The following is a 25,163-nucleotide window of genomic DNA, read 5'->3' on the forward strand; positions in this document are numbered from 1 at the left end:
CTGCTAGAACAAGAAGTCCCTAGATTCTTGGCACAAATTTAAACCTTGTAATTGCATATTAAGACCTGATAACAATGTCAGTGTGCACTTATATGAGCTGCTTACATGTGGAGCTGCTGTTATAAGAGGAAGGCATTAACACTCTAAGTAGGCTATACAAATAGTAGAACCACAAAGGAAAATTTGAGGTCATCAGCTCCTACAATTATAAGCTCACTTAAGTATATGGAGACAGAAGTGCAATATTAAACACTGGTTTTAACTCTGATTAAAGACAGACTGCATTGGTCAGGGAGAGTTTTATAACAAGAACATAAATTTGGATTAAATCTTGTTATCCTCAAAAGGTGCTCTTAAAACAGGTGAAAATATTTGATTTTTAAACTCTCTCTCTCTCTGTACATATATAAACTCTTTCTGTGTGAATATATATGTATACGTAAATCTCTGTATATGTACATATATAGTGTTTATATATATTTTTTCTTACATATATAGTGTGTATATATGTATATAGTCTTACACAATGCATATAGACCAGCTTTTGCATATAGCATCTTTTTCAAAATGCATAAAATTTAAGCCTAAAGTTGATGTCTCCAAAACTAGTTCTCCCTGCCTTTGAAAGCTTTTTCTCTTTTTTTTTCTTTACTACAGTTATTATTTTTATTAATCTCAGGAAATTAAAAAGAGACTGAAAATGCATAGGGTCTGCATCTGAATTCACTGGAAGAATGAATTGCAGGGGAAGTTATTTCTGGCATGGTGCTTTTAAAATTAAGTCTAGAACATTTGTACTCTAACATTATAAACAGATCTTTACCATTTTGTATTTCTTTAAAACATTATTTTGTATGAGTGTGAACAGTCTCTCAACCATGGAGATGAGACAAAAACCTATGGAGAAAGGAAATTACAGCATAATGGAAATGATGGCCGGGAGCCATACCACCCTGGGCTGTGAGCTCATCCAAACAGAAATGCCAAGCTGAGCTGATTTGGTCAGTGCTCCGATTTGGGCTCTCTGAGGAAACCTCCGCGGTTGCTGGAGGCAGTGGCAGTGGCAACGTTGCAGGTGGTACTCTCTGTTCTTCAGTCATCATTGGGTCAATAACCTGTGTGATGGGAGCAAGCAAGATTGCCTGGAAGAGTTGTGGGCATGATGTGAAACCCATGGTCCTGAGCATCAGGAATTACTGAAAGACCACCATGGACTTTGTGTGAAAGGTAGACTTGTTAACCCTGGGGTACTCAACACATTTCAGTATCAGCCTTTCTTAGGTATTTTCTCAAAGTTATTCCAGTGTTTGCTCCTCCTTGGGGTGGCAGAATAAAACCAGTAGTGTAATGCCAGGCTGCTGGAGTATTAAAAAAAGCTTGAACTCCACTGAAATAGACTTTCACTCTAAATCCTGTCATTAACTTGAATGAGTTTTGCTCACATCTAGAGTCCTTAATGTAGAAGGACTGCAATAAGGCTAATCTGTTTTTGAAGGAGCTCCTTTTTTCATGCATTTACTGTTTGGGCAATGCTGCCTTTGCCTTTCAGCTGTAATCACCAGCCGCCCCGTCATGCTCTCAGTGCAGCTCGACTCCGGATTGTTTTCCTCCCCAGTCCCGCTACGGTGTAGTAACACTATGACATTACATTCTCCCAAGAAACAATGACATGAATCTGATTTATAACTGGTGGTAAAACTTTATTATTCAAGTTTAGATGTAACAGACATCCTTGCTGCCTGAAGATTGTTTGCATAAGAAATACACCAAGAACATGTTTGTGAGTAGAAATGAACATGCACTATGAAAACCAAAAAACAAAACAAAACAAAAAACCCAAAACAAAACAAAACAAAAAACACATCCATGTGTTGTAAGGACAAAACATTAAGAGCCAACATTCTAGAGTCAAATCAGGGCTACAAGTTTAATGATGGTTTTTAGCAACATGAAGTCATTCTTTATGAAGTACTTTTTTTTTCTTTTTTTTTTTTTTTTTTCCTTTTCCTGCTGGTGAATTTTCTATAAGCTAAATTTACAATGGCATTTTGAGATGTTTCCTTTTCTCCTGTTCTCCTTCTACATAGAGCTCAGAGGCCAAAATGATAGCAATGGAAAACTGTGGTTGCTGTTACAATGTTTATTCTAAGAATTTTACTTTACTATGTGTAATCAAAAAACAAAAGAAACTGGTATTTATCTGGCTGGCAGCCATTAAATTATTGTCTTTCATCCTCTTAAAAAGAGGTAAATCAGGGTATATGTGATTACTATATAGGTAGCATCTCACCAACTGCCAGCTTTCCAGAGCTTGCTGACTGAAATGGAATTGTGAGGGAGAGGGTAGGGAGGAATCCTATTCTGAGGTGAGGAAATTATGTAAATCATTCTACTTGGCCCATCTTCACTTTATAGAAAAGTTTAGAAGGGATTTTTCACTTATCTATCACATTTGGGATACGTTGACAAATTGCTCGCTATTCTTTGCCAAGCATAACTGTCTCCACAGAAGCAGAAGGAAATATATCTACCCTTCTGGCTGAACAGAAGTGAACTTCTAATCTCTTTGGCTTTTCCTGACCAGTATTAGGAATTAGCATGCTAAGTCAGCCAAGAAAAATCAATACGGGAGCAAGAACGGGAATATATTTAGACATCCTGGGCAAAAAGCAGATGGCAGACAACTCCTTAGCACATAAAGCAAATAGTTATGACTAAAAAGCAACACTGCCCAGTCTAAAGATGGTCTTGAAAGTCCGTCCCTGAACTGAGTACTAATCTACAGTTGCCAAATCAGGTCTCCCCATTGCACAGCCACTGTGTCTCAGCACTGTATACAATTAGCATCAGTCACTTTTGTCCTGCTGCCCCTCTAACTGCAAATATCATCTCTTGCTCACAGTGTGCCTCAACTTTTTGAGACGTCTCTATGTTCTCTCTCTTTAAAACTGTCACAATGTGCAACAGTACATTTTTTAGACAAAACCGAGATCCAGTATCCAGTGTCCCTCCCCCTTTCTGGACGGTCCATGAAAAATTAAAGGGGGAGCTTCATCAGCACAGTGGCAATTAGGTGCAAAACTAATTTTGGAAAGCACTTTTGAGTTTAGCACCTGAATGCAAACTGTGCTCTGGAAAATCTTTGTCTCCTGCTGCTTTAACCCAGAAGGCAGCAGCCACGAAGTGATAGCTTAGAGACAGTCCGGTTTGCAGAAGATGCTGCATGACGGCTCTGCTATAGGGTGTTAATGGAAACATTGTTCCTGTTCTGCAATCTCATTAATGATGGGCACCACAAATCCTCTGGTTTTGATCCATCTACTTATTTTGTGGTCCAATTTGAGATACATTTTAAGATCTCAAACTACCATTCCTTAGTAAGAGAAGTACACCACCTTGAAGACACTGACAAATTGAGAACAAAGAAGAAGTCTTTGAAAGTTCAGTTGTTAGTGCTGTAAGTTGATCGAAATGCAGTGGGTGCAGTAATGACTTGTGTGTGCTAACAAGAAGTTTGGTTTCCATCTGAGAGTAATTAAATTAGATTATTCTTTTTCAATGTCAGGATTTATTTTTCTTTTGATTAATATCCTTTGTGAGGGGGTCTGGAAGAGGGATGGAGTCCCCTCTCTGTTGTTAAGAAACAAAACTGTGCTCCCCCCACCCCAATCAAGAGAACAGGCTATGGCAAAATCCCATTTCTTACATAGCAGAAATCTTAGAACATCTCAACATGTCATGGCAAGAACAATGAACTTTTTTCAAATTTTATTTGCTCCATTTAGGTGTGCAATACTAACATTCAAACATCTGTCTTGTTCTTTGCACTCATAAGATTTCATTTCTCCTCATCCCCAAACCCTGATATGTGTATTTCCTGTTATTGGCCTCTGCTTCCAAGTTTAGCAAGAGGTGTTCTGAAGTACAGGGTGGTGCTCAAGTCTTACAATGTGCATGTCCCCCTTAAAATATTTTGCCATGAAGATGCAGCTTCTCTCAATGAAGAAGCCACAGGAACCGGTAGGTCTTAGATGAAGTAAGTCAAACCAGTAACTACTGAAAACCGGCAGGCAGCTACCTCTGAAGCCGATAAAAATCACTGCTTAGTGAGTCTAACATGTTTCTTGGAAAAGCTGAAAAGGACATACACTGGACCCTGACGTAACAAAACGAGGGCAATCTATTTCAGTCCCCACAGAAAAAAAAAGAAACAAAAAAATACCGAACAAAAATAAATCCACAAAAACCAAGTCAGAACTTATTATTGGAGAACAATAGTAAAAACATAACCAGACTTTGTCTGGCACTGGTATCAAGCTGGAGATTCATCTAAAAAATAGAAGAAGAAGAATGTGGCCCAATATCCTTTGCTAACCTAGAACACTATTGAAGGGTTATAGAACTCAACCATGAACAGATTGAGTGGGACTTTCCATATGCTGCTCACCAGTATAGAAGCAATGGGTGGAGCAGGAAGGAATGCAAGCCTAATGCTGAACAATAGCCTGTCTGTGCCTAACGAGTCAGAGACACTGTGCAATAACGTTTCATCTGTGTGAAAATGTAACACCCCAAATACTGCCAAGGTCAGCAAGACCTTTGGTGATCAACTGTGTAAGTGCTTCTCATGCATGGTGATGTTCATTGCTGGCTGCCTTAGGCACATCAGTTTTCAAAAGCCTATCAAAGTGCTGAACGTTTAGGCCAGTTCCTCCCTGGTTTTCCTTTTGCCAACCCCTATAAGACATTTCCTATCACCTCTCCTTTTATCTTCCACCTCCCTGTCTATATGGTTAAGTATCTTATAAGTGCACCAAATTCTAGAAGGGAGAGTGGTGAGATTCAGGTAAGTTAAATACAAGAACTTTTTTTTATAATGCTTTAGTTTCAATTACATGAAAATCTGAGAAAGGCAGCATGTAAGTGAGATCAGAATAGGACCCTTTACATATAATCTCAAATGAGGACTTAGTCCAGAGAAATTTTTATAGAACATTTTAAAAAATAAAATGCATGAATGGAGAAATAAAAGACAACATAATATCAGAAAGACATTTTAAACTTCATTCGCTGCAACATTCATGAACCAGTTGAGCTACACCTGCCATCCAACCATAAGGAACTAAGACCCTGCACTGCGAAAAAGAAACAAACCCAAACAGAACAAAAAAGCAACTGCGTAATATTGTAAAAATGGAGTGCAATGCTACTACAGAATGCAATAAAACATCAGTGCTGCATCGTCAAACAGCACTTATCAAAATAATTTCTGAAATGTTTCTTCTGAAACACAGACAAAGCAATAAAAAGAGGATATATGTTTATCATTTTAAGCATAACAATGTGAGTTAAGAGCTTAAGAATACAAAAGTACTTGGAATGAATAGTGCTACCCTTTTTTTCCTAAGTAGGCATAAAAATATTTTCATTTCCTTCTTGTTTTTCCATACCATTAATATCAACAAATTTCATTCATTTCATGTTATCGTTTACAACTTTAATGCACACACACAGAAAAAAAGATACCTACTGCAATAGAAATAGTTGCTTCATTACCTTGTTTGCTACATTTGCAAATGTAAACAGCGAGGCAGAGCCAGAACTGACTCTAATGCATGATGGAATATCTTTGTTGCATACGTACACTGTAGAAAATAATTATTCAATATGTCAGGCACCATTATTTGAAATGTAATACATTAATATTTACTAGAAAAATAAGGTTTTTTCTATTTGTTCTCCCAACTTCTTTAATGAAATAAGTTAATCTGACAGTGCATCCAGTAGCTTGTAATATCTTCTACATCCCTGTGGCAAATAATAAACTACTGGTTGGGACACTATAATGAAAATGATTAAAGTCAGTTCTTGTACACCCTTGTAGCAAGCATGGAGGCTCGTCTAACAGCACCTTTAACCAATTATTTAATATTTAGTTATGTAGCCCTATTTCCCTGAGCAGTTATGCTGAGGAGCTTTCCCTTCATGGATAGTTTTTACAAAGCTTTAAGTATTAAAAAGTACTATGAAGACATTTAATGCTACTTAGCAAAAGCTGGTATAAGTCTACTGAAGGGATTGACTGGTATGTATAGCAATGTTAAGCCTGTGGAGAAGTAACCTTAGACTTTAAGGTTTAGAAATGTAATATATTAAAAATATATTATAATAAAATACAGCAGGTTACCTTGTTCTATGCAAATTAAACCCGGAGTGTGGCTTCTGTATTAGAGACTTCACTTGCACAAAATGGTTTTCCTAAAGTGTGCCAGAAAGAATGTAGTGATAAAATGGTACCTAAAAATCAGCTGAGTCTGAGAAACATCTAGATGAAATTGCTGCCAAAGCTTTGAGGACAAAGTGATCCTAAGGCATGTTGTAGGGCAGAAATTAGCCCAAATTAAAGAAAAGAAAATGACCTTTTAACATCTGTATATTTAACAAGTCTAGTTCTTATATACAATGTGCATATGTTCACTACACCCCTGCAGCAGTATATACATATACACATCTTTGCACTCTTGCCAGTTATGTCTCTTACACAACAGCAAAGGTATTAATTGTCCGGTAAAATTTTCTCAAGGTTATTTGCCATGATTCACTGCATTCTGGCTAGCTTTGGTGGGCCGTGCCCCATATAATTATCTTCTCCCCCTTCTGGCCACCATCCAACTGTTCTTTTTTTCTTGGTAACCCACTCATTTAAAAGGAAAAAAAAAAAAAAAGAAAAAAGAAGAAAAAGGGGAAAAAAAAAAAGAAAAGAACAAGGGATTTAATATTGGATAAGGCATGCTTTCTATATGAAGTGCTTTATAGGTCTTCACAAGACATTACAAGCTATTGAATTCCCATCAAGGAAACCTATTTCTGTTTAATTGTGCTAAGTGCTAAGGTTTACTCTTTAGGTTTTCCATTCTTTTCAGCTTGTGCATTGTTCCTGTGTAGGCCCCTCTGGATGTGAGTTGTGAAGTCATACTTGTCCGTGCAAAGATGCTGGCATATGCTGCACTGGAAAGGTCCACTGTCACCATGGCAACTCATATGCAAAGCATACATCACTTCATCCAGAAAGACAATGCCACAGTGCACACACTTGGTAGAAAGTTCATCTTGAGTACTTCTATCAACTTTCTCTGTTTTTACTACATTCAAGGGACCTTCATTTTTTACATTTGGTGGTGCCTTACTCTTTTCCTTGGAGGCACCATTTGCAGTTGGCCCAGGTCTGGAATGCTTTATCGCCAAATCTAGAGGAATGTCATTGTCTGATCCAACAGCTGAAAAATGAGGAGGCAGATTAAAGGTGGGATAAGGCACATAGTTTTGGCAAGGATTTGGTAGGCCAGGCACATGACTCAAGTAGTGTGGATTCCCAGGAACAGACAGCTTATATTTACTCCAGAATCTCAGCCAGTCAGCTTCACTCTGAAAGTCATTGTGTACAAACGGAAGTCCAAAAAGTGGGTACTGGTATTTTTCAATAGGGCTTCCAGGTGGTGAATAGTTTGGGTGTTTCGCAGGTCTCATGTATTTTTCTATCGGGCTGCCTCTCTCTGAGCTTCCTTTCCCTTCTGATATTGATGAACTGTTTCCTGGGTCTCCAGTACTTTCCTGAGGACTTTTTATCTGAATGTGCAAAGGTTGCATCCTTTTGTGAATATCCAGAGTTTGGCTGACCAATATTGGCTGCTGAGCAGAATGGCTTTTAGTCAATGAACCTGGGGCCTCATATTTACCGAGGCTGGGAAGCTGAATTTCTCTCTGATGACCTTCAGGTAAATGATCCTCTGACCTCCTCTCTAAGGGGCTTCCATTGACTTGTTCCTCACTGTTACCCCTCTGCTGTTTGCTTAGCTGCTCAGCCTGAAGTGCCTCCGGGTTAAGGCGCTTTCTTGTTCGTCTCCTAATGATCTGCTCACCATTGTTCTGCTTAATGATGTTTAAAGGCCTGGGAGTCTGCATGGAACACAAACATAATGAACAAAAGGAAAAAAGAAAGACACATTAAGCAAATCTGCAAGACCACACTCACAAAAATTTATCTTTTCTTTTGTGAAGAGCTATATTGTAAGAGTTTCATGGGAATGACCAAATTTCAAGCCAAATGCTCGTTCCTGGTCCCTCAAGCCAAAAGTAAACTATGAATTGGTTTGTTTTATCAAACTAAGTCAAGTGCCTTACACAGTTGCCTGTTTACTCAAAAAGGCATGAAGCATCCAAGCTGTCAAAGCATTTATTACTCCCTACTCATGAAAAATTCTGGGGGAGATGTGCTGAAAGTGGGTGCTGAGAGCTGGGGATGAGGTGGGAGATGCACAGCCCTATGCACGACCGTTATTCTATGCACCGTGTCACCAGAGCTGGTATCGGGCAGGGGTTTGCACAAATCACACTACGACAAGATTGAGTAACACTTAACCTTGATACCCACCCCCCTTTGACATGGATAGAAAATGCAAGCAAATATAGGGCTTGCTGATCACCACTGCTGTCACCTAGCAAAAGCGCTGCAGGTCGACTGTGGTGGGGAGTGGGACGATGGTGGCTGGAAAGGGACTAAGAAAGATGGAGAAGAAAGCCCAGGAAAAATTTTCCTATGCACCAAAATGTCTACCTGGGACTTTGGTACCAACTCTCCCTCCTTCATCCCTACTGTATTTCTTTCTAAATGTTACTGATGTTGCGCTACTAAGTCATGAGGGAGAGAAGGCATCCCCTGAAGGGGGGGGGGAGGGGGAAGGGTCTGTGAATTAAAAAGCATTGCAGAAGAGTCAGAGGCAAGAACCAAGTGAGGACTTCTGTTTCCATTTGCTACTTCCCCACATCAGCTCAGGGTAGGCAGCCTGTTTAGATGAGAACTGAAAATATTTTTGCGTGAAGAAAAAAAACTAGTACAAGGAAGGACAGCAGCCGGGCCTACAGGAAGGCAATGGTATGTGAATGAAAGATGGTGCCGTAACATTGGTATGTGTTGCTTTACTGGGCAGATGTTAAAAAAACAAAAGCTACCTAGAAGTCATTCAGTTTGGAGTGCTAGCAGTTGCCATTTGTCTCATCCAAATGCACATATAATCGTATTTTGGTTGGAGGCCAGAAAAGTGCCCCACACAGTATTCCACTTACATGTTTATTTGGAAATTTTCTTTTTAACATTGTTTTAAAGTGCAGATTAAATTTTGGCATACAGTCAATATCGAAAATAATTTGTACCTTGAAAGTAACATAATTTATATATATTCATAAATTTGAATTAATATAAAAATATCCAGAGCTGGAAGAGCGCTCACTCTATTATTTGTAGAGATCTAGTTTCTCTCTTGAGTTGCCATCTTTCTCTCCTCTTTCACCTATTTACTTCCCTGAGGCTGGCTTATTAATGGTTAACCACATTTTAGGCAGTGCAGCTACTTGTTAAGATTTTACTTTCTATTAAAACTCTGAATCAGAAGAAATATACACTTTGATTTAGATTTTTAATAAGCACAATTTAAACTTAGCAGAAAACCAGCACCTGAACCAGCCTCCTCAAACAGATCAAAGTTGAGGCAAAATCATGTTAGATAAAATTAGAATATCTTCTATGCAAATTCTATGCAAATAAAGTTTATAGTTTGCAGAATCAATAGCCAATTAATATGCATAAGCATATACTCTTTATTACAAGCTCAGTGTAATTTCCTCACCTTTTTATGACAACTGTAACACTGTCATACTGACGTGCTGTGAGACCTTACAATATTGTTGATGTTGCTATTATTAAACTTTTATTTATACGCTACAGACCATTTTCATATGGCTTCCGGATAACCTTTCAATAGTTTGGAAATAATTTTAGTCTTACTCTTCATGCTACAGGTATGAAGCCTGATCGTGGAAGTCATTAAAAGAAACATCTTCATACCTGTCGTTAAGGATCCTCACACACTTGTTTGCAGCTCTGGCTCTTCAAAGTTACATGTCATTAGGAGCTAAAGGCTGTAGGTCCAACTTAAAAATTATTCAGCATGCAAATGACTGTACTCATCTGACTAGTCTTTAGCTGATTAAAACAGACTATTCAGTGGAGTAAAGCTACTCACATTTTCCTTATTCATAGTAGTAAGTTGCAGATAGAAATATTCTGTATCTGGTTGCAACTAAGACAGACAGAAAAGTTTAAGTTCTCTTCTTGATTTTCAGTGGGGCATTAAATTTAGAAAACAGTGAAAACATTAACAGAACTTTACTTTTAAAATGCCCTATGTCAGACCCTTAATTATATGTTATACATAATATATTGACTACGATCACAAAGATTTTTTTGCTGTCTCTGTATCAATTGGCAATCTCCCTATCCCGAATACATGAGTAACTTTAAAAAAACCCCCACAAAATTCAACAAATACTTAATTAAATTATTGTGATTAGACTTTCTAGATACCATGGAAAACTGGAGTGATCATTCCAGTAGAAGATCATGTATGTCTAATCCTTGAATACTATGCTGTAACTCCTCACTGAAGCAGTCCGATGAGGTGGCCAAGGAATCACTATGGAACAAAATCTAGTTTTCCATGACCAAGTCAGAGCTATTAAAAAATGAGGAACAGCACCACAATAGTAATGGTCAAATTCATGATTCTGGGGAGACAAGGGATATACCTTTCTCTGTCAGCAAATGTGAATATTGTGTATACGTTTGCAGTGAATGGCATTTTTTTCACTATTTTAATACTTGAATGTTGGAATATTATTACACTTTTCTTAACATAGTTGTCTGCATTAAAGGAAAGAAATGTGGAAAAACCTGGCAAGTTTATTGTAAACGACCCCTAGATAGATTGAACACTTTTGAAAACATGTTGAAAAATTATTCAGGGGTATCATAGAAATGGAAATGTGACTTATAGCAGAAATCACTACCATGTTAACATTTGTCAGTCACTACCACCTAGTAGTATCTGACAGACCATAGATTTTTCTCTTATTAAATACAAGTAAAAAAGGGACTTTAGAGATAAGTATATTATACACATTCTTGAGTTAATGAGGACAGTAGTTCTAGATAGTGATAATCCAATCAAAAGGGAGCTATGAAATGTGCAAACCTACTATAGGTGAATTTGCTCAGCTGCGTAGCATAATTTAGTTTAACAGGGTGGCTCACAGAAGGGAACAGTTCTATTCCCTTGAATTTTTATAGTTTCAGACATCTACCTAATAACTGCATCATCCTAGTCTCCTTGATTCAAAAACATACATGACAAATACTTACGGTAATTTTTCATGAAGAGATAGGCAGACAGATAAAAGAAACTTTTATCTTTCTGGTGTCAGTCTAAAGTGCATCCCTTTGCATAGGACTGTCTCAAAAGGTGTCCCAAAGGAGAGATTTGTTTGATTATTTCAGACTCCAACTTACGGTGGAGTTCCTATCGTACCACAGCAGAGTGGAAGCTTAATTAAATTCTTTGCATTTGTTTGGTCAAAGTTCATTTGAAGATATTAATGTCAAATGTCCAGTGAATGACAGCTTATTGCCATGCTTGAACTGTGGAGCTAAAAGGTAGTGTCAGCTTCTTGCTTTCTGTATGCATAAAATAAAGTTTGACATTGTATTGCTAATTATTATTGTTGGAAGCACACTAGATTGCTCCTACTGGTTCATAAGAATTATCTGAGCTACTTGTTTGAATTCAAAACTGATGCTTGTAGCTTTTATCTATGCAATAAGTTATGCTAATAATCACGGTAAGGTCCAAGACTACAGTATAGAAAAGTATATTAAAAAAAGGGAAAATGGGGGCTGTGAATGGAAGTTCTACAAATAAATGGACACAAATGTCAAATTAACATTAAAAAGCCTAACTGTCCTTCTTAAAATCTTTGTAGATGCTCACCACTGATCAATTTCCTGAAATTAGATATTATATCTAGAACTTTGAGAGATCTCCAGAGAGATGGTACTTTCAGCAAGACGCAGCCAAGATGCTGGCCAGCAATCGTGCATTAGTCCATCTTCTCCTGCTCAGATGCTATCTGACTGGCCAGGTTGTTCTGAAGCTTAAAAACATTTATTGACCTCAGAATGACAGCACATGGCAAACATAGCTAAACTTTCAGACTGGTGATGGTCTTGCTGCTTTTGGAAATTGGAATCTTTTTCTTTTTTATTAAGTAGCCTGGCTGGACAGGGTCTTGAGTAAAAACAGGATTATTATATGGCCTGTACACAAGACCAAGGGTAAAATTCAGAGAAACTACTAATTGATTTAGAAGCTTATGCCTCAAATTTAAAGAGAAATAAGCATAGGCACTTGGGAGTCTTAATGCATTTGAAATGTAGTCTCCTAAGTGACTTTTCTTGTTTTCTGAAAATGGAATTTCTGAAAAAAAATTTTAAAAATACGCACTCAGCCACAACGTATATTTCTGATTTGGGCTCTAAGCCTGAATTGCTATGTTGCCTTGGCAAACTCCCAAAGGCTGCCTCAGTTTCTATTTCTGAAAAATAGTAATACTTTTTAACTTCATGGGAATGTTGTAAAAATTAATTAATTAAAGTCAAATCTTAGTCACCTGACTCTCCCATGTGCTTTTATTAAAGATAGTGGGGATAATATTTAACTAGTGGGTCTTAACCTAAAAGATTGTGAGTGTTTTGGCACTGATCCAAGGAAACACTTAAGCATGCCTTTCCTGGACCTGGACCAGAGCATTCAACATCTTTCAGGATCAAGTCAAGTGTCAATAAGATGAAAAGCAATATAGACAGTCCATGATTATTACTTATTCCCTGCCTGATCCCAAGGGATGGTGAATCTTCCCCTCACCAAGTGATGAGTGCCATCAAGTGAGTAACTTCCTTGTTGAGTTAGTTCAGAATCCTCCAGCAGACTATAAGAACTGTAGAAAAAAGAACAAAAAAACCCACCACCCCATATCTCCAGGAAATTTACTGTCAAGAAAAAAGGGAGGAAGAGATGCGAAAGAAAACAAAACCACAGCAAGGGATATTTTTGATATAGATGTGATGTCTAACTTTAAGAATCTTTTTTTTTTTTTTATTACGAACATGAGGGCTCTTGAATTTAGAGAGCTTTCATCACAACATATTGTATGCCTTTAAATGGAATTCCCAGAAAAGAAATAATTTTCCCCTTATTTTGTATCAAAATAATTAAATGCATCACTGGTGATCTCAAACACGTCTACCCACAGCATCCCAGCCTGTTTCATAATGAATCACATCTGATCCCAAAGTGACCATACTGCAAAACCCTGTTAGGAAATTAACTGCAGGCCAGGGAGTGGTACTAATCACACAACCAGACAAGACCACAGCTGCCCAGCTTAGCTGTATAACCCCTTTTTTTCTGAACAAACCAGTAAGTTCTTCCTACCGAGTGAAGCTTCTGGTAGAGGCCACACGCATTGCATACATATCCACCATTTGCATTCTTTCGCCAGAGAGAGGTCTTTGTGGTCAGGCAATTGGCACAAAAAACACCCGAGCCTCTACGTCTCTGAAATAGGGAAGAAAAAGAAAAAAAAAAACACACAGAAAAAAAAACAGGTCAGAGGTGAGTCACATGAGCTGTGGAGTTAGGACAAATCAACACAGGAGTTTTGTCTCTAGACTGGCAACAATGACAGTATAAAACCACACTGCCCATAATGAGGTCAGGTTCAATTGTGCTTAATAGGCACCACTGATTTTCATTATAATTAACCCTAGAGTGATGGATGAGGTGTGTGAAACACCAAAGCCTTTTCAGAATAACAGCTTTAACTTTTTGAACTTCAGGTTTTGTGCATTTAATGATGGTTTCTAAACAGCAAATTCTGAAAAACCCCTCTGGAAGCTGACAGAGAACATTCTGTAAGCTTCTCCTGGTTTGTTCACCACATTTCACAACAGATTATTTCCTTTTAGTTTGCTCGACTTTAAAGTGTGATCGGTAACAAGAATTCTGAAACACCACCACTTCAACTAATTACAGTTTGTATCTATCTGTGTCATACTAATTACTTTAACAGAGATTATACTTCATTAATTGAATACACGATATTCAGTTCCAGTCTTTCCCACTTAGTTCTGAAATCAGTATAAGCTACCATATATTTCCCACAGCCCACTATGAACGAGGAGTAACCTCTGCCAAACAACTAAAAGTACAGTATTCTTAATGAGACTTTTGAACTTCACCCGAAAACTCAGAAAACATCGTCTCATCAATGGATAGATTTATTTGTTTTATTTTAGTCAGGCAAAGAAAGGCACAGTACAACTTTCCTAAATACAAATTGATTTTTAACCAGACTGAGCTGTGCATTCATCAGCTTTCATAATGATCCAGGAATATTTAAAAGTAGACACGTTTATGAGTATTGCTCGTTAAATTCTTTCTACAGAGTAATGATTTCATTAAACTTCTCATTTAAACAAAAGTCAGGCTGTGTTTGTGGGCACAAATACTAATAACCAGGAAATGGAATTCTTTTGCTGAAAAGAAAATCAGAATTTCAACTCCGTTCCCTGTTTGCAAAGGAAAAAAAAATCACTAAGAAACCTTCAGCATCTAAGATAAGAATGGGTGAGTACAGGGAAAAACAGCCTGCGTAAAAACTAATTTTATTATAAATTAAAAATTACTAACACTATAAGTAAAAATTTCAGGGTTTCATAAAATTTAAGTAATTTATTTAACTTCAGTCCATACTGTAGAAGACTGGTGTTCATGCCAAAAAAATACAATGGTTATAATTGTACTCTGATACATTTCAAATGGAAAGCTTTCTGCAGACATAATTTTGGCTTCAAGACTGGAACACTTTCTTGGCATTGAAAGGGCATTTGATTCATCGGGTGTTTCACAATGTATCACTAAAAAGACCTGGTGAGCAGCCAGTTCCCTATAGGGTAATTTTTCCATCCAGATGCAAGTGCTATCAGAGGCCCTCGTCAGCTAAACTAATTATGATCTTGCATTTGCTGATGCCTGCTCACTCTAACGTTCGACATCCTCCATTAATCATCAATACAAGGAAAATGAATGAAACGTAAAGAAACGAGGGCTGGTAAGCTGCACAGCCATAAAAATCTGAAATGAGTGCAATAATTTAACAAGATTGGAGAAATGTTTTTAGTGAGCACAAAGTCAGGCTAACAATTGCCCTTTTAAACCAAGAACACAATTTCATTAGTACAGCAGGTTGTGCCACTTTAAAGTGATACAAGAAAATCGAGATTGTCGTCAAGATAATCTCTCTCTCACTCCCTTACATCATCCCCTACTTTGTCTCTTAAATCAGAAACAGTAATATACGTTTTCCTCGATTTGGCCAAGGGGAGAACTAAATGGCAGTTGATGTCCTTCAGCAAACATCTAACTAGTTGTGCGTATGAGACGCAGCTCACTCTGGGACGGCACACTTGCCTACAAGTAAATTGAAGCTCCCAATTCTTTTTGCGGTTGCATATCCTTGCACAGCTTCACCTGGCTGCTGAAATATTTTCCTTAGGAGTACAATAAAAGCTTCACTAAACTAACCCCAGTTCGGTCCACTTGAAGGGTGAGAAGTTTCCAAGTAGAAAAGACTGTATATGGCCAGGATTCAGATACAACTGTTCCTTTCCATTCCTACTTTTTGTCTACTGCCCTATGGCTTCTTGGTGTGGTGTATTAACCAAGTGGAGTTTTAATCTGAGTCAGTCTTTCCACCCGATCATTTCTGTTTGTGTTCCTTGAGTTTGGGAAAAACCCTCTACAAAGTCACAGAAGACTTTTAAAATATAGGGAGAGCGGTCTAGTTTATAGGCTGCATTTGCACACACCTGAATGGTGACAGAAGGTGTAGCGACACTGAAATCTTCATTGAATGCTGAATGACAGGCTTGAGAGGTGGGCCTGTGCGAACCTCATGAAGTTCAACAAGGCCAAGTGCAAGGTCCTGCACATGGGTCGGGGCAATCCCAAGCACAAATACAGGCTGGGTGATGAGTGGATTGAGAGCAGCCCTGCGGAAAAGGACTTGGGGGTATTAGTGAATGAAAGACTGAATATGAGCCAGCAATGGGCGTTTGCAGCCCAGAAAGCCAACCATATCCTGGGCTGTATCAAAACAAGCGTGGCCAGCAGGTCGAGGGAGGTGATTCTGCCCCTCTACTCTGCTCTCGTGAGACCCCACCTGGAGTACTGCGTTCAGCTTGGGGGCCCCCAGTGTACGAAAGACATGGACCTGCTCAAGTGGGTCCAGAGGAGGACCATGAAGATGATCAGAGGGCTGGAGCACCTCCCCTGTGAAGACAGGCTGAGAGAGTTGGGGTTGTTCAGCCTGGAGAAGAGAAGTCTTGGGGAGACCTTAGAGCAGCCTTCCAGTACCCAAGGGGTGCCTACAGGAAAGATGGGGAGGGACTCTATCAGGGAGTGTAGTGATAGGACGAGGGGTAACTTTTAAATGGAAAGAGGGCAGATATAGATTAGATATTAGGAAAGAATTCTTTACTGTGAGGGTGGTGAGGCACTGAAACAGGTTGCCCAGAGAGGTGGTAGATGCCCCCTCCCTGGAAGTGTTCAAGGCCAGGTTGGATGGGGCTTTGAGCAACCTGGTCTAGTGGAAGGTGTCCCTGCCCATGGCAGGGGGGTTGGAACTAGATGATCTTTAAGGTCCCTTCCAACCCAAACTTTTGCATGATTCCATGATCTTTAAAACATTGACAAAAATAACTCATTTCTTCTCTCTTCTTTAAAGAAAGATCTGATTCAAAGTTGACATTAGTTGCAATGAAGTAATACAATGACTACAGCTGACAACAATCTACAAAATACCTCACAGTAGCTATATGTATCAAAAATGTATACCTGTGCTTATTTAGTACTCACAAACAATTTTTCTTTTTTAAAATCTCAAAGTAGTCCAGATAAACATCCTTCCCTAAATTTAATGCAAAGTGTGTAAAATCATCTTACATGCTGTTCTAAGCATTGCATCTTATCTTTCTTTACCTTCTCTTATTTCTGTACTATTTAAGGACTTTACAGGATAATCAACAATGATTATTCCCCTACCTAAGTGTTCCAAGACAGATTACATATACTAATAAATTAAGAATTAAACCACCTCTGGAAGAACTTAAATGCTGTTACTTTGTTGAGCTTTTTGGTTATGAAATAGCTTTTCATAGTAGGGACACACAGCTTTAGAATGGATTTCCTGGGGTGAAACAGGACTATTGCAGAATTGGACTAAATATTCTTGACTCCCAGATCCCACTAACCACAGAACAGACATGCTTGTCAAAATACACCTGAGAAATTTTGATGATGTCTGCAAGAAAACATGAAGGCTGATATTAAAAGCCTACAATGCCTGTAGTCCTCTCTTCTTAAACCAATACAGTTTCTTAAAACAAAACAAAACAAAAACCTAGGCCTTTACTTCCCACATACCAAGTTTTATAAAAGTTATTGGCCAACATAAATTATCTGATTTTTTTTTTTTTGTGTGTGTGAAATGTTAATTAGTGATGATACTTCTACTGTTAGTGATGATACTTCTGCAAGAGTCTGTTTGGCTTTGCATACTCAGCATTTGTACTAGTCAATAATAATGGCCAATATTGCTGGTTTTCCAGGTAGTCTTGCAAAGGAACAGGCACTTGAGCTCCAATCCAGCAAAGTCAGCGCAACAGCTATGGCCCACTGCCTCCATAAAACCCAGCCATGCGGTCAAGTGCTCTGCTAAGCACCACTGTAGCCAGCATTTTCAGGAAATACGTTATGGAACCTTTTGCTCTTTTTCAAATGTGAACACATACTTAACATAGTTAATCTCTTAAGATCAGCACAGAACAGGTGAGCTGACATAACTAGTCATGGGAGGGTTTGAGCCACAGATAAAAGGTTTCAGTCTGCAGTCAATGCCACTAGCACTAGCTGGAGTGATCCATGAAAATTTCCTGTACATCCTTGGAAGAATAAGCCAAAAGGGTCTGAAAAACTAAAATATGTATCTACTGAGTCAAACTTTAATCATCTGGAGCCTTATAACCACTACATTACAATCCCAAATCCTGAAGGGGCCAGTGCAGCGAAGAGCCTGTCTCCATTTCCACTCCAGTTCCTAGGTCTGGGCGTTTAATATCACGGTTGTCTCAAATCACATTGGGCTGAAACTTGGCGCATGATTTTGTCAGCCCAGATGTATCTTTTTTTTCTTTTCTTTTTTGGTACTGAAAACTTTATTTAAATCAGTTCAGCTGTTTATAATTTGGAGATTGGCCAAAATGGGGGGGTGGGGGCAGAGGGGAGTTCAAGTTTTTCAGATAACTTTCTAACAAATCTACAACCATAGCGGCTTTGCTCTGGGGAAAAAAAGTATGCACACATTTTAGTATTTTAGTAGTAGCAAAGCAACAAGTGGATTATTATTTTTATGTAGCTAAGCTATGAAAGTTTGTAATTATTCACTGAACATGTCTTGCAGATCTCTCTACTGTTTTCCCTCAGTAAGAACCATGCTGAAAGCATGTAATTGCATAACAACCCTTGATATGCAGAGTATTTACTCACATTTTTTATGGTTTCATATCTTGACCGTTTCAAATTGAACAAGTCTGAAACTTGGTATATACATCGTCAAGCCCGAATGCCTAATTTTTTTTTAACTCCTTAAATGCTTTTCACTAGTTACCAACACCTCACAGAAACAAGGAAATTATTAGTAGTGCTTTCTGCTAAGCAATAAACCAGCAGAGAATACCATAACAAGTAATTCACTTGGGCATCTTGACAGGATCAGGCCCTTCTTTTTCATAAAAACCTGCTTTAGATTCTAAAAAGATGACTGTACAGTTTATATGATTTCAAATTTTGTAGCCACAGAGAAGCATCATTACGCTCTACAGTTACACAAAATACATTTTAAAATGTACTGAACTTTCAGTTATTATTTCAATGGAACTTCATGCAGCAAAATATATATTGTAAAAGCACAGCCAAAAACACTGCTCAGGAACTGTGTCTTTTTAGCTAGCTAGACTAAGCAACGGTGCCTGACACTCTGCTAGTGCCAGATACATCCTGTTTTCAAACTTTCTGCCAGAAGATGCTTTTAGAAACTCAAATAGGCTCCACAAGCGTCAGCCAAGCATTTTTCTTACATCACCCTCTTGGTTTTGGACACAACAAAACTTGTCTTCTTGCTGATTACTTTCACTTCCCCATCACAAAACGACGATATGATGAAGCCCGAGTGCATTTTTTTACCATCTCTGGCTTTCCTACCATGCCAGAAACAGAGCACGTTGTAATCACAGCTCCAGAACACGGGGTGCAGAGAAATCATAGATGTTACCCAAGAATAAGCATATGCCTGACCTACTTCCAGTGACAAAGTTGGGGACTACAACCATACATGCCTCACTGAAAAAAAGACAAAACACTGACTCTGGATGCTCTCTGGCAACATGGGAGGTCCGAAAGGGGAGCACCAGGAAACCTGCAGGCACTCAGTTCAGTGTGAGCCAGGTGACCTGCTGGGGAGAGGATCAGCTGTAAGCAGCTGGTCTCATACCTGTAATCACTGGGCTGCTACCACTCCCGTCAGGAAAACAGTATAATGCACTCATGGTTACATCTGTGTATGTTGCATTTGCACTGCTGTGAGTATTTAGGAGTTTCTGGTTTCACACCTGCTAGGTCTTTCCAGGTATTGTCCTTCTTATATGAGAAGGTATTTAGTTCTTTTGAGTTTGGGCGAGGCTAACTGAAGTTTGAAACCTGGGCAGCAAGGCAGCACCTGGATGTTGGAGTAAGCGCTAGTTTCTTCTGTTTAGGATGGGAAAAGAATTTTTCAGTCCTCATTTCTTTTGGCTGCAGAGGTACTCTGACCTTTCTGAATGTGTTTAATCAAAACTGCTTTCTCTCTCAGCTATGAAAACAGCCACAACTATGTCTCTGTAAAGTTTCACATTTTAAAATTTTAGTTGCTTTTGCTGTAACTATGTCTAAATTAAAAAGAAAGTCGTTGGGTTTTCTTCCCTTTATAACTTGGACAGCTTTCAGGAATAGACCAGGCACAGCAAATTTTCGGCCCCAAAGCATAAGTTGTCAGAAAAAGTAAAACACATAAAGCAGAGTGTTAAAGTAGAAGTTGTTTTCAACCTTAACTATGAGTTAACAGATGCCTCTTGAAGTCAATTTAATGTGCCAAATCTAAACTCTTCATCTACGACGTTTTCAAGAACAATTACATTAAAAAGCTGTATTTGAAAGATGCATAAGAAAGAGGTTAGGAAAGGCAAGGTAGGAAAAGAGTAAAAATGCCAAGAGGAAAGTTAAAATTACACACCTAATTCATATAAAAAGTTTAGTGGAATTTTTAATGCTCTATTGTGACAGCATCTTTTTATGATATATGCTGTATTACAAACTTTTAATGAGAGGAATCAGGAGGGTTTTAGAGAGGGAAAAAACCCCAGACAATAAATTAAACATTACTGCTAGCGCAGCCTTTCAGAATCCTACCCCTGATCCCTTAGGGAAAGTAAATATTTTAATGTGCATGTAAACTGCAATTATTTTTTATCAGCAGCAAAAATGCAGATGAGTAGATTTTGTCCCAGCATTCGAAGCATTTCCCTGTGTTTTGTAAAGCTACCTTAGAGACGGTGGCATTCACTACTCAAAAAAACCCCCAAACCATCCCCAAAAACAGGCAGCGAACTACAATATCTGTGTCCCACTAAGTGAAAAGAATTTAGTACGATATTAGTTTAGGATGTCATGATTGCTACCAAAGTAAAACAATGGCTGACCAAAATAAATTATTAAATTAAGAAAAACATAGCTGTGCAAAGAAGCCACTAAATCACTTGCTGTTGGATGTCTCCACTGCCGTCACCTCCTCACCTCTACTTCCTCCCCCAAGTAACAGCTGACCCAACCTTTGCCGCTGTGCTGGAAGGCAATCGGCTTTGGACACCCACCTTTGGCCAGAGCCTGAGCTCCACAGGCAGGAATTTACCATCATTTTCATCATCCATTAAGAGCTGCATGCAACTATGGGATCACAGAAATAATCTCAATACACTTTACAATGACTTACTCATTTTCGTTTAAGCATTTAGCAGTGAAAATTATGTAGTTCACAGTGTATATCTCCTTGTTAATCCAAACAGGGATGGAAGGTAATTTCACAGTTTCCCCCTCAAGATCTGCAGTGGCAGAAATATGAAACAACAAAACTTTTTCTGCAGCTTAGACTTCCTTACCACAGTTAGTGGCAGCTGATTTTTAAACACTGTGTGTTAAAAATATATGTGATCTTCTGTTGGGCCAAATACATATACACAGCCTAAATAAATACACATATACATATTTATGGTATGAGGTATTTGTAATGAACACTGAGAACTATTTTCGGTAGAACTATATGTTAGTCTGGTTTGCAAAGAGTTAAATATTTCCTTAATCATTTTACACAAAGTATGATTTTTTAGAAAGCAGTTTCCTTCAACCGTCTTTTATTAGATATAATGTATTTTTAAGGTCTTATCCTTCAACTTGCACAAGCTGATCATCCTTAAATCTCTTCCAGTGTCTTAAACAGCAGCTACCACAGTATGGTATGATCTCGCTTCTGGTGCATTTTGCCACTGACTACCAGCAGCACAACACAGACTTCCACTGAGGCAACGCAAAAATTAATTTTAAAAGTTTTATTAACACCAATAGCAAAAAAAAAAAAAAAAAAAAAAAAGCAACCTGGAAACCTGCATTTCCCACACAATAATGATGTCATTTTGCAGCAACTGAAACCTATTCAAGAGGAACAGAAATTCTGTCTCCAATAACTCGCTGAGTCAATTACACAGGAAAGTACTGTAATGGGCTGTCCCCCGTCAAACAGCTCACGTACACGACTTCCTTCTCAATTACCAACTTGTCTGCATTGCCATCTGTAAAAACGAACGCATACCTTGTGCTGCCAGTTTCTGCTCTTGCACTTCCATTAGTGGAACTGGCTGCAGCTGCTCAAGAAGAAAGCCCCGATTGTCTTTGTTTGCCCCCATGTAGCACAATTTTTTTCCCTTCCTCCTGTACATCGGCTCAAGGTAACGCGTTATCTCTGCTGAGGTGTGCTCGCGAGTATTTAAACTACAGTCCACCTAAATCTGTGTCCTGTTTTCTTTTCACAGTTTATCACCTAACACAGTAAAAAGCTGCCAGCAGCATCCCTCAGCATCTTCAGCAGTATTATGATGTTAGTATTGCAACAGGTCTTATCAGTCCTTTTTAGGAACTGCTGCAAAAATTGCTAAGTTTCTGGCTAAACATATTCCCACTTTTCTAAATCAGCTTGACCACTCAGGCAATTTTAAAACAGCACATTTAAGAAGCAATCAAAAGTAAGATTAATAAAAGAAGTCCAATTTAGGAATAGTACTATTCCCTACAAAAAATGGTTAGGTAGATGGATTACTGTGCAAAAGCAGGACAGAACGAGCCTGGTTTGGTAACTGCAATCCTTGCTCCTAAATAATATAAACCTTTCTCCACTAGCACTTTGCTGAAACAGATTCACGCAGCAATTCCAATGCTGAACGGCTGCCTGAAAACTCAGCGCTCATACACACAGACCGCTGCTCCTTTCCGAACGCCGTGTGCTTCCAAACAAGCTCAGCCTTTGTTAGAGAACAAATCTAAGAAAAAGTCATTACGAGCCTCTTGCATTTTTTCGAATTAGAAACACAACATAAACAGTATAAAAAGTACAAAATTAGACTACTCTTATTCCCATCGGTAAGTGGATAAAAGTAGTACCCTCAGAACTAAGCACACTGAAAGAGACATCGAGAAAACTGGAAATGCTTCTGGCTCGCTCCTTTCTTGGCACAAGGCAAAAATGTCCAAGCCCTGCTGTCGCAAATGGGGAATCTAAATCAATAGTTAGACTTTGCTATAAACAGACTCAATTTCTGAGATAAAGAGCCATTTATGAAGGTGCCCAAACATGGAATTAGGTGCTTAAGTTTAGGCACCAATACCAGAGGATTTATGTTCAAGAAGGCACCCCACATATCCCTTCTTTCACGAAGTAATCTCACTTATCAAATGAACAGACAAAAATGGAGCAAAGACACGTCCATATTTCCTTAAACACCCCTAGCTTTGACCTGGTAGAAGAACCAGAGTGCATTTGCAGATCTCAGCTAAGAGCCAATATGTAACTCTACATGTGATAGTAATTGAGGGTCCCAATCCCGCAAGTGCTCTGCTGTAAGCGTGAGCACAAAGCTGCTGGAGTTCTCAGCTTCTGGCATCTGTTCCCACTTCCACAGAAATCAGATGGGCAAAATTAAGTTTTGAGGAAAAAAAAATCACAGACATTTAAAAAACATTCCCTGACCTTATTAAAGTCCACGTGATCTCTATTTATATAGAAAATGGCTCAGAAAGCCAGCAGCTGAGAGGAGGAACTCTCATTTGTAGATTTTGGCTGAGGGCTGCCAAAATCAGCAGGGGAAAGGCTCCTCAGGGGTAAAAATTTCAAAAGCCATTAAGTGTCTCAGAAGCCTCAGTCCCACTGACTTTTGATCACCTACACACTCCCAAATTTGCACCCCAAATCTGGAAACTACACTGGGAGAATAATTTCTAATTCAAACTTACAAAATGAGGATCTAAAGTTTTCATAGAAGTTTTCAGAACTCGGAGAGGAAATGTCAATTAGGTGTCTACCTCTCGGTGAAAACCAGTGAGGTAGCATTTATCTGTTACATGTACGTTAAATAATTCCCCTTAGGACCATTAATTTTAATTAAAGAAAAAATATAACAAGAAAATGTTTCATATGGACAACTATAGCTTATATACTTGTTCAGGAACTGAAGTAACTATAATTTGAGTCTCACGCAGTCCCCTTGAGAAAGCTCTTACTAGGGTGGGATCCAAAGTGGACTATGTCCACCTATTATTTTCAATATGCTTAGGACTGCACTCTCACTGCAGATCCTGTTGCCAGAATGGTTTCCATTCAGAAAAATCAACATTTGCCAACCCATACCACACAATTACCATAGTTATTTCCTATTGTGAGCTTAGGGAGAAACTGTGGTATCCCAGATACCACGGTGTGGTAAATATTGAAAAGTAGTGGCCTTTTTATAATGGACATTTTCATCTAATCCAATCCATTCCAAACACTTCCAGATAACGAGACAATAAGGCAGAGTCTGTGTCTAAGTGGTTAGCTCTAACATAATAATCTAATTCTGTCCTGTGATCCCATTTTCAGCAAAAATATTTGATGGCTTCCCTTTTGATAGCTTTAGGAAGTAAGAATGGAATTGAGCTGTGAGCAACCCCAACACCCATCTAGGGAGGTATCTCCTGAAAAAGAAAAGGGGGGGCAGGGAAAACCCAACAAACCCCGTATTTGTATTTTTTAAAGCTAACCCATCTGAAGTGCCAAAAGCCTCCTGGGCTGCATTAGGCAAAGCGTTGCCAGCAGGTTGAGGGAGGTGATCCTTCCCTCTGCTCAGCCCTGGTGAGGCCACACCTGGAGTGTGCCGCGTCCAGTGCTGGGCTCCCCAGTACAAGAAAACTATGGATGTACTGGAAAGAGTCCAGTGAAGGGCCACAAAGATGATTGAGGGACTCGGGCATTTGTCATACAAGGAGAGGCTGAGAGAGCTGGGACTGTGCAGCCTGGCGAAGAGAAGGCACAGGGGGATCTTATTAATATGCACCTGATGGGAAAGTAGAGAAGATGGAGCCAGGCTCTTCTCAGTGGTGCACAGCAAGAGGACAAGAGGGAAAGGTATACATTGAAATGCAGGAAATTCCATGTGAACATAAAGGAAAAGGGTTTTTTACTGTGAGGGTGGTTGAATACAGAACAGGTTGCCCTGAGAGGAGTCCTTGGAGATATTCAAAGCCTGACGGGACACAGCCCTGAGCACCCTACTCTGGCTGACCTTGCTCTGAGCAGCAGGGTTGGATTAGATGATCTCTTGACTGCCTTCCAGCCTCAAGGATTTTGTGAGTCTTCCTTCAGTGAGGAGCTATCAATTTTAGCCTTAATTCATATTCATTTGCCTTGAAAAAGAAAATATTTTAAATTTCATGGCTGTAAAAGTATTAATGAAAATAGACCAACATCCATGACTGAATGTT

The 25,163-nt window shown here is 38.9% G+C and overlaps 1 protein-coding gene across 9 annotated transcripts in view; it reads right to left on the bottom strand.

The window, feature by feature from the left end:
- Window positions 1-1,679: 1,679 nt before the first annotated feature.
- Window positions 1,680-25,163, bottom strand: part of TRPS1 (transcriptional repressor GATA binding 1) — a 223,144-nt gene continuing 199,660 nt past the window's right edge. For all 9 annotated transcript variants that reach the window (XM_075023838.1, XM_075023834.1, XM_075023840.1 and 6 more), the window contains 2 exons: window positions 13,383-13,505; window positions 1,680-7,956 (listed from right to left, as the gene is read on the bottom strand). In XM_075023838.1, coding sequence (XP_074879939.1) covers window positions 6,895-7,956; window positions 13,383-13,505 — 1,185 coding nt within the window. In that variant the 3' untranslated portion in view covers window positions 1,680-6,894. The remainder of the gene's footprint in view (window positions 7,957-13,382; window positions 13,506-25,163) is intronic.

This window comes from Buteo buteo, chromosome 3, assembly GCF_964188355.1.
Source record: "Buteo buteo chromosome 3, bButBut1.hap1.1, whole genome shotgun sequence".
In the NCBI taxonomy this organism is placed as follows: domain Eukaryota; kingdom Metazoa; phylum Chordata; class Aves; order Accipitriformes; family Accipitridae; genus Buteo; species Buteo buteo.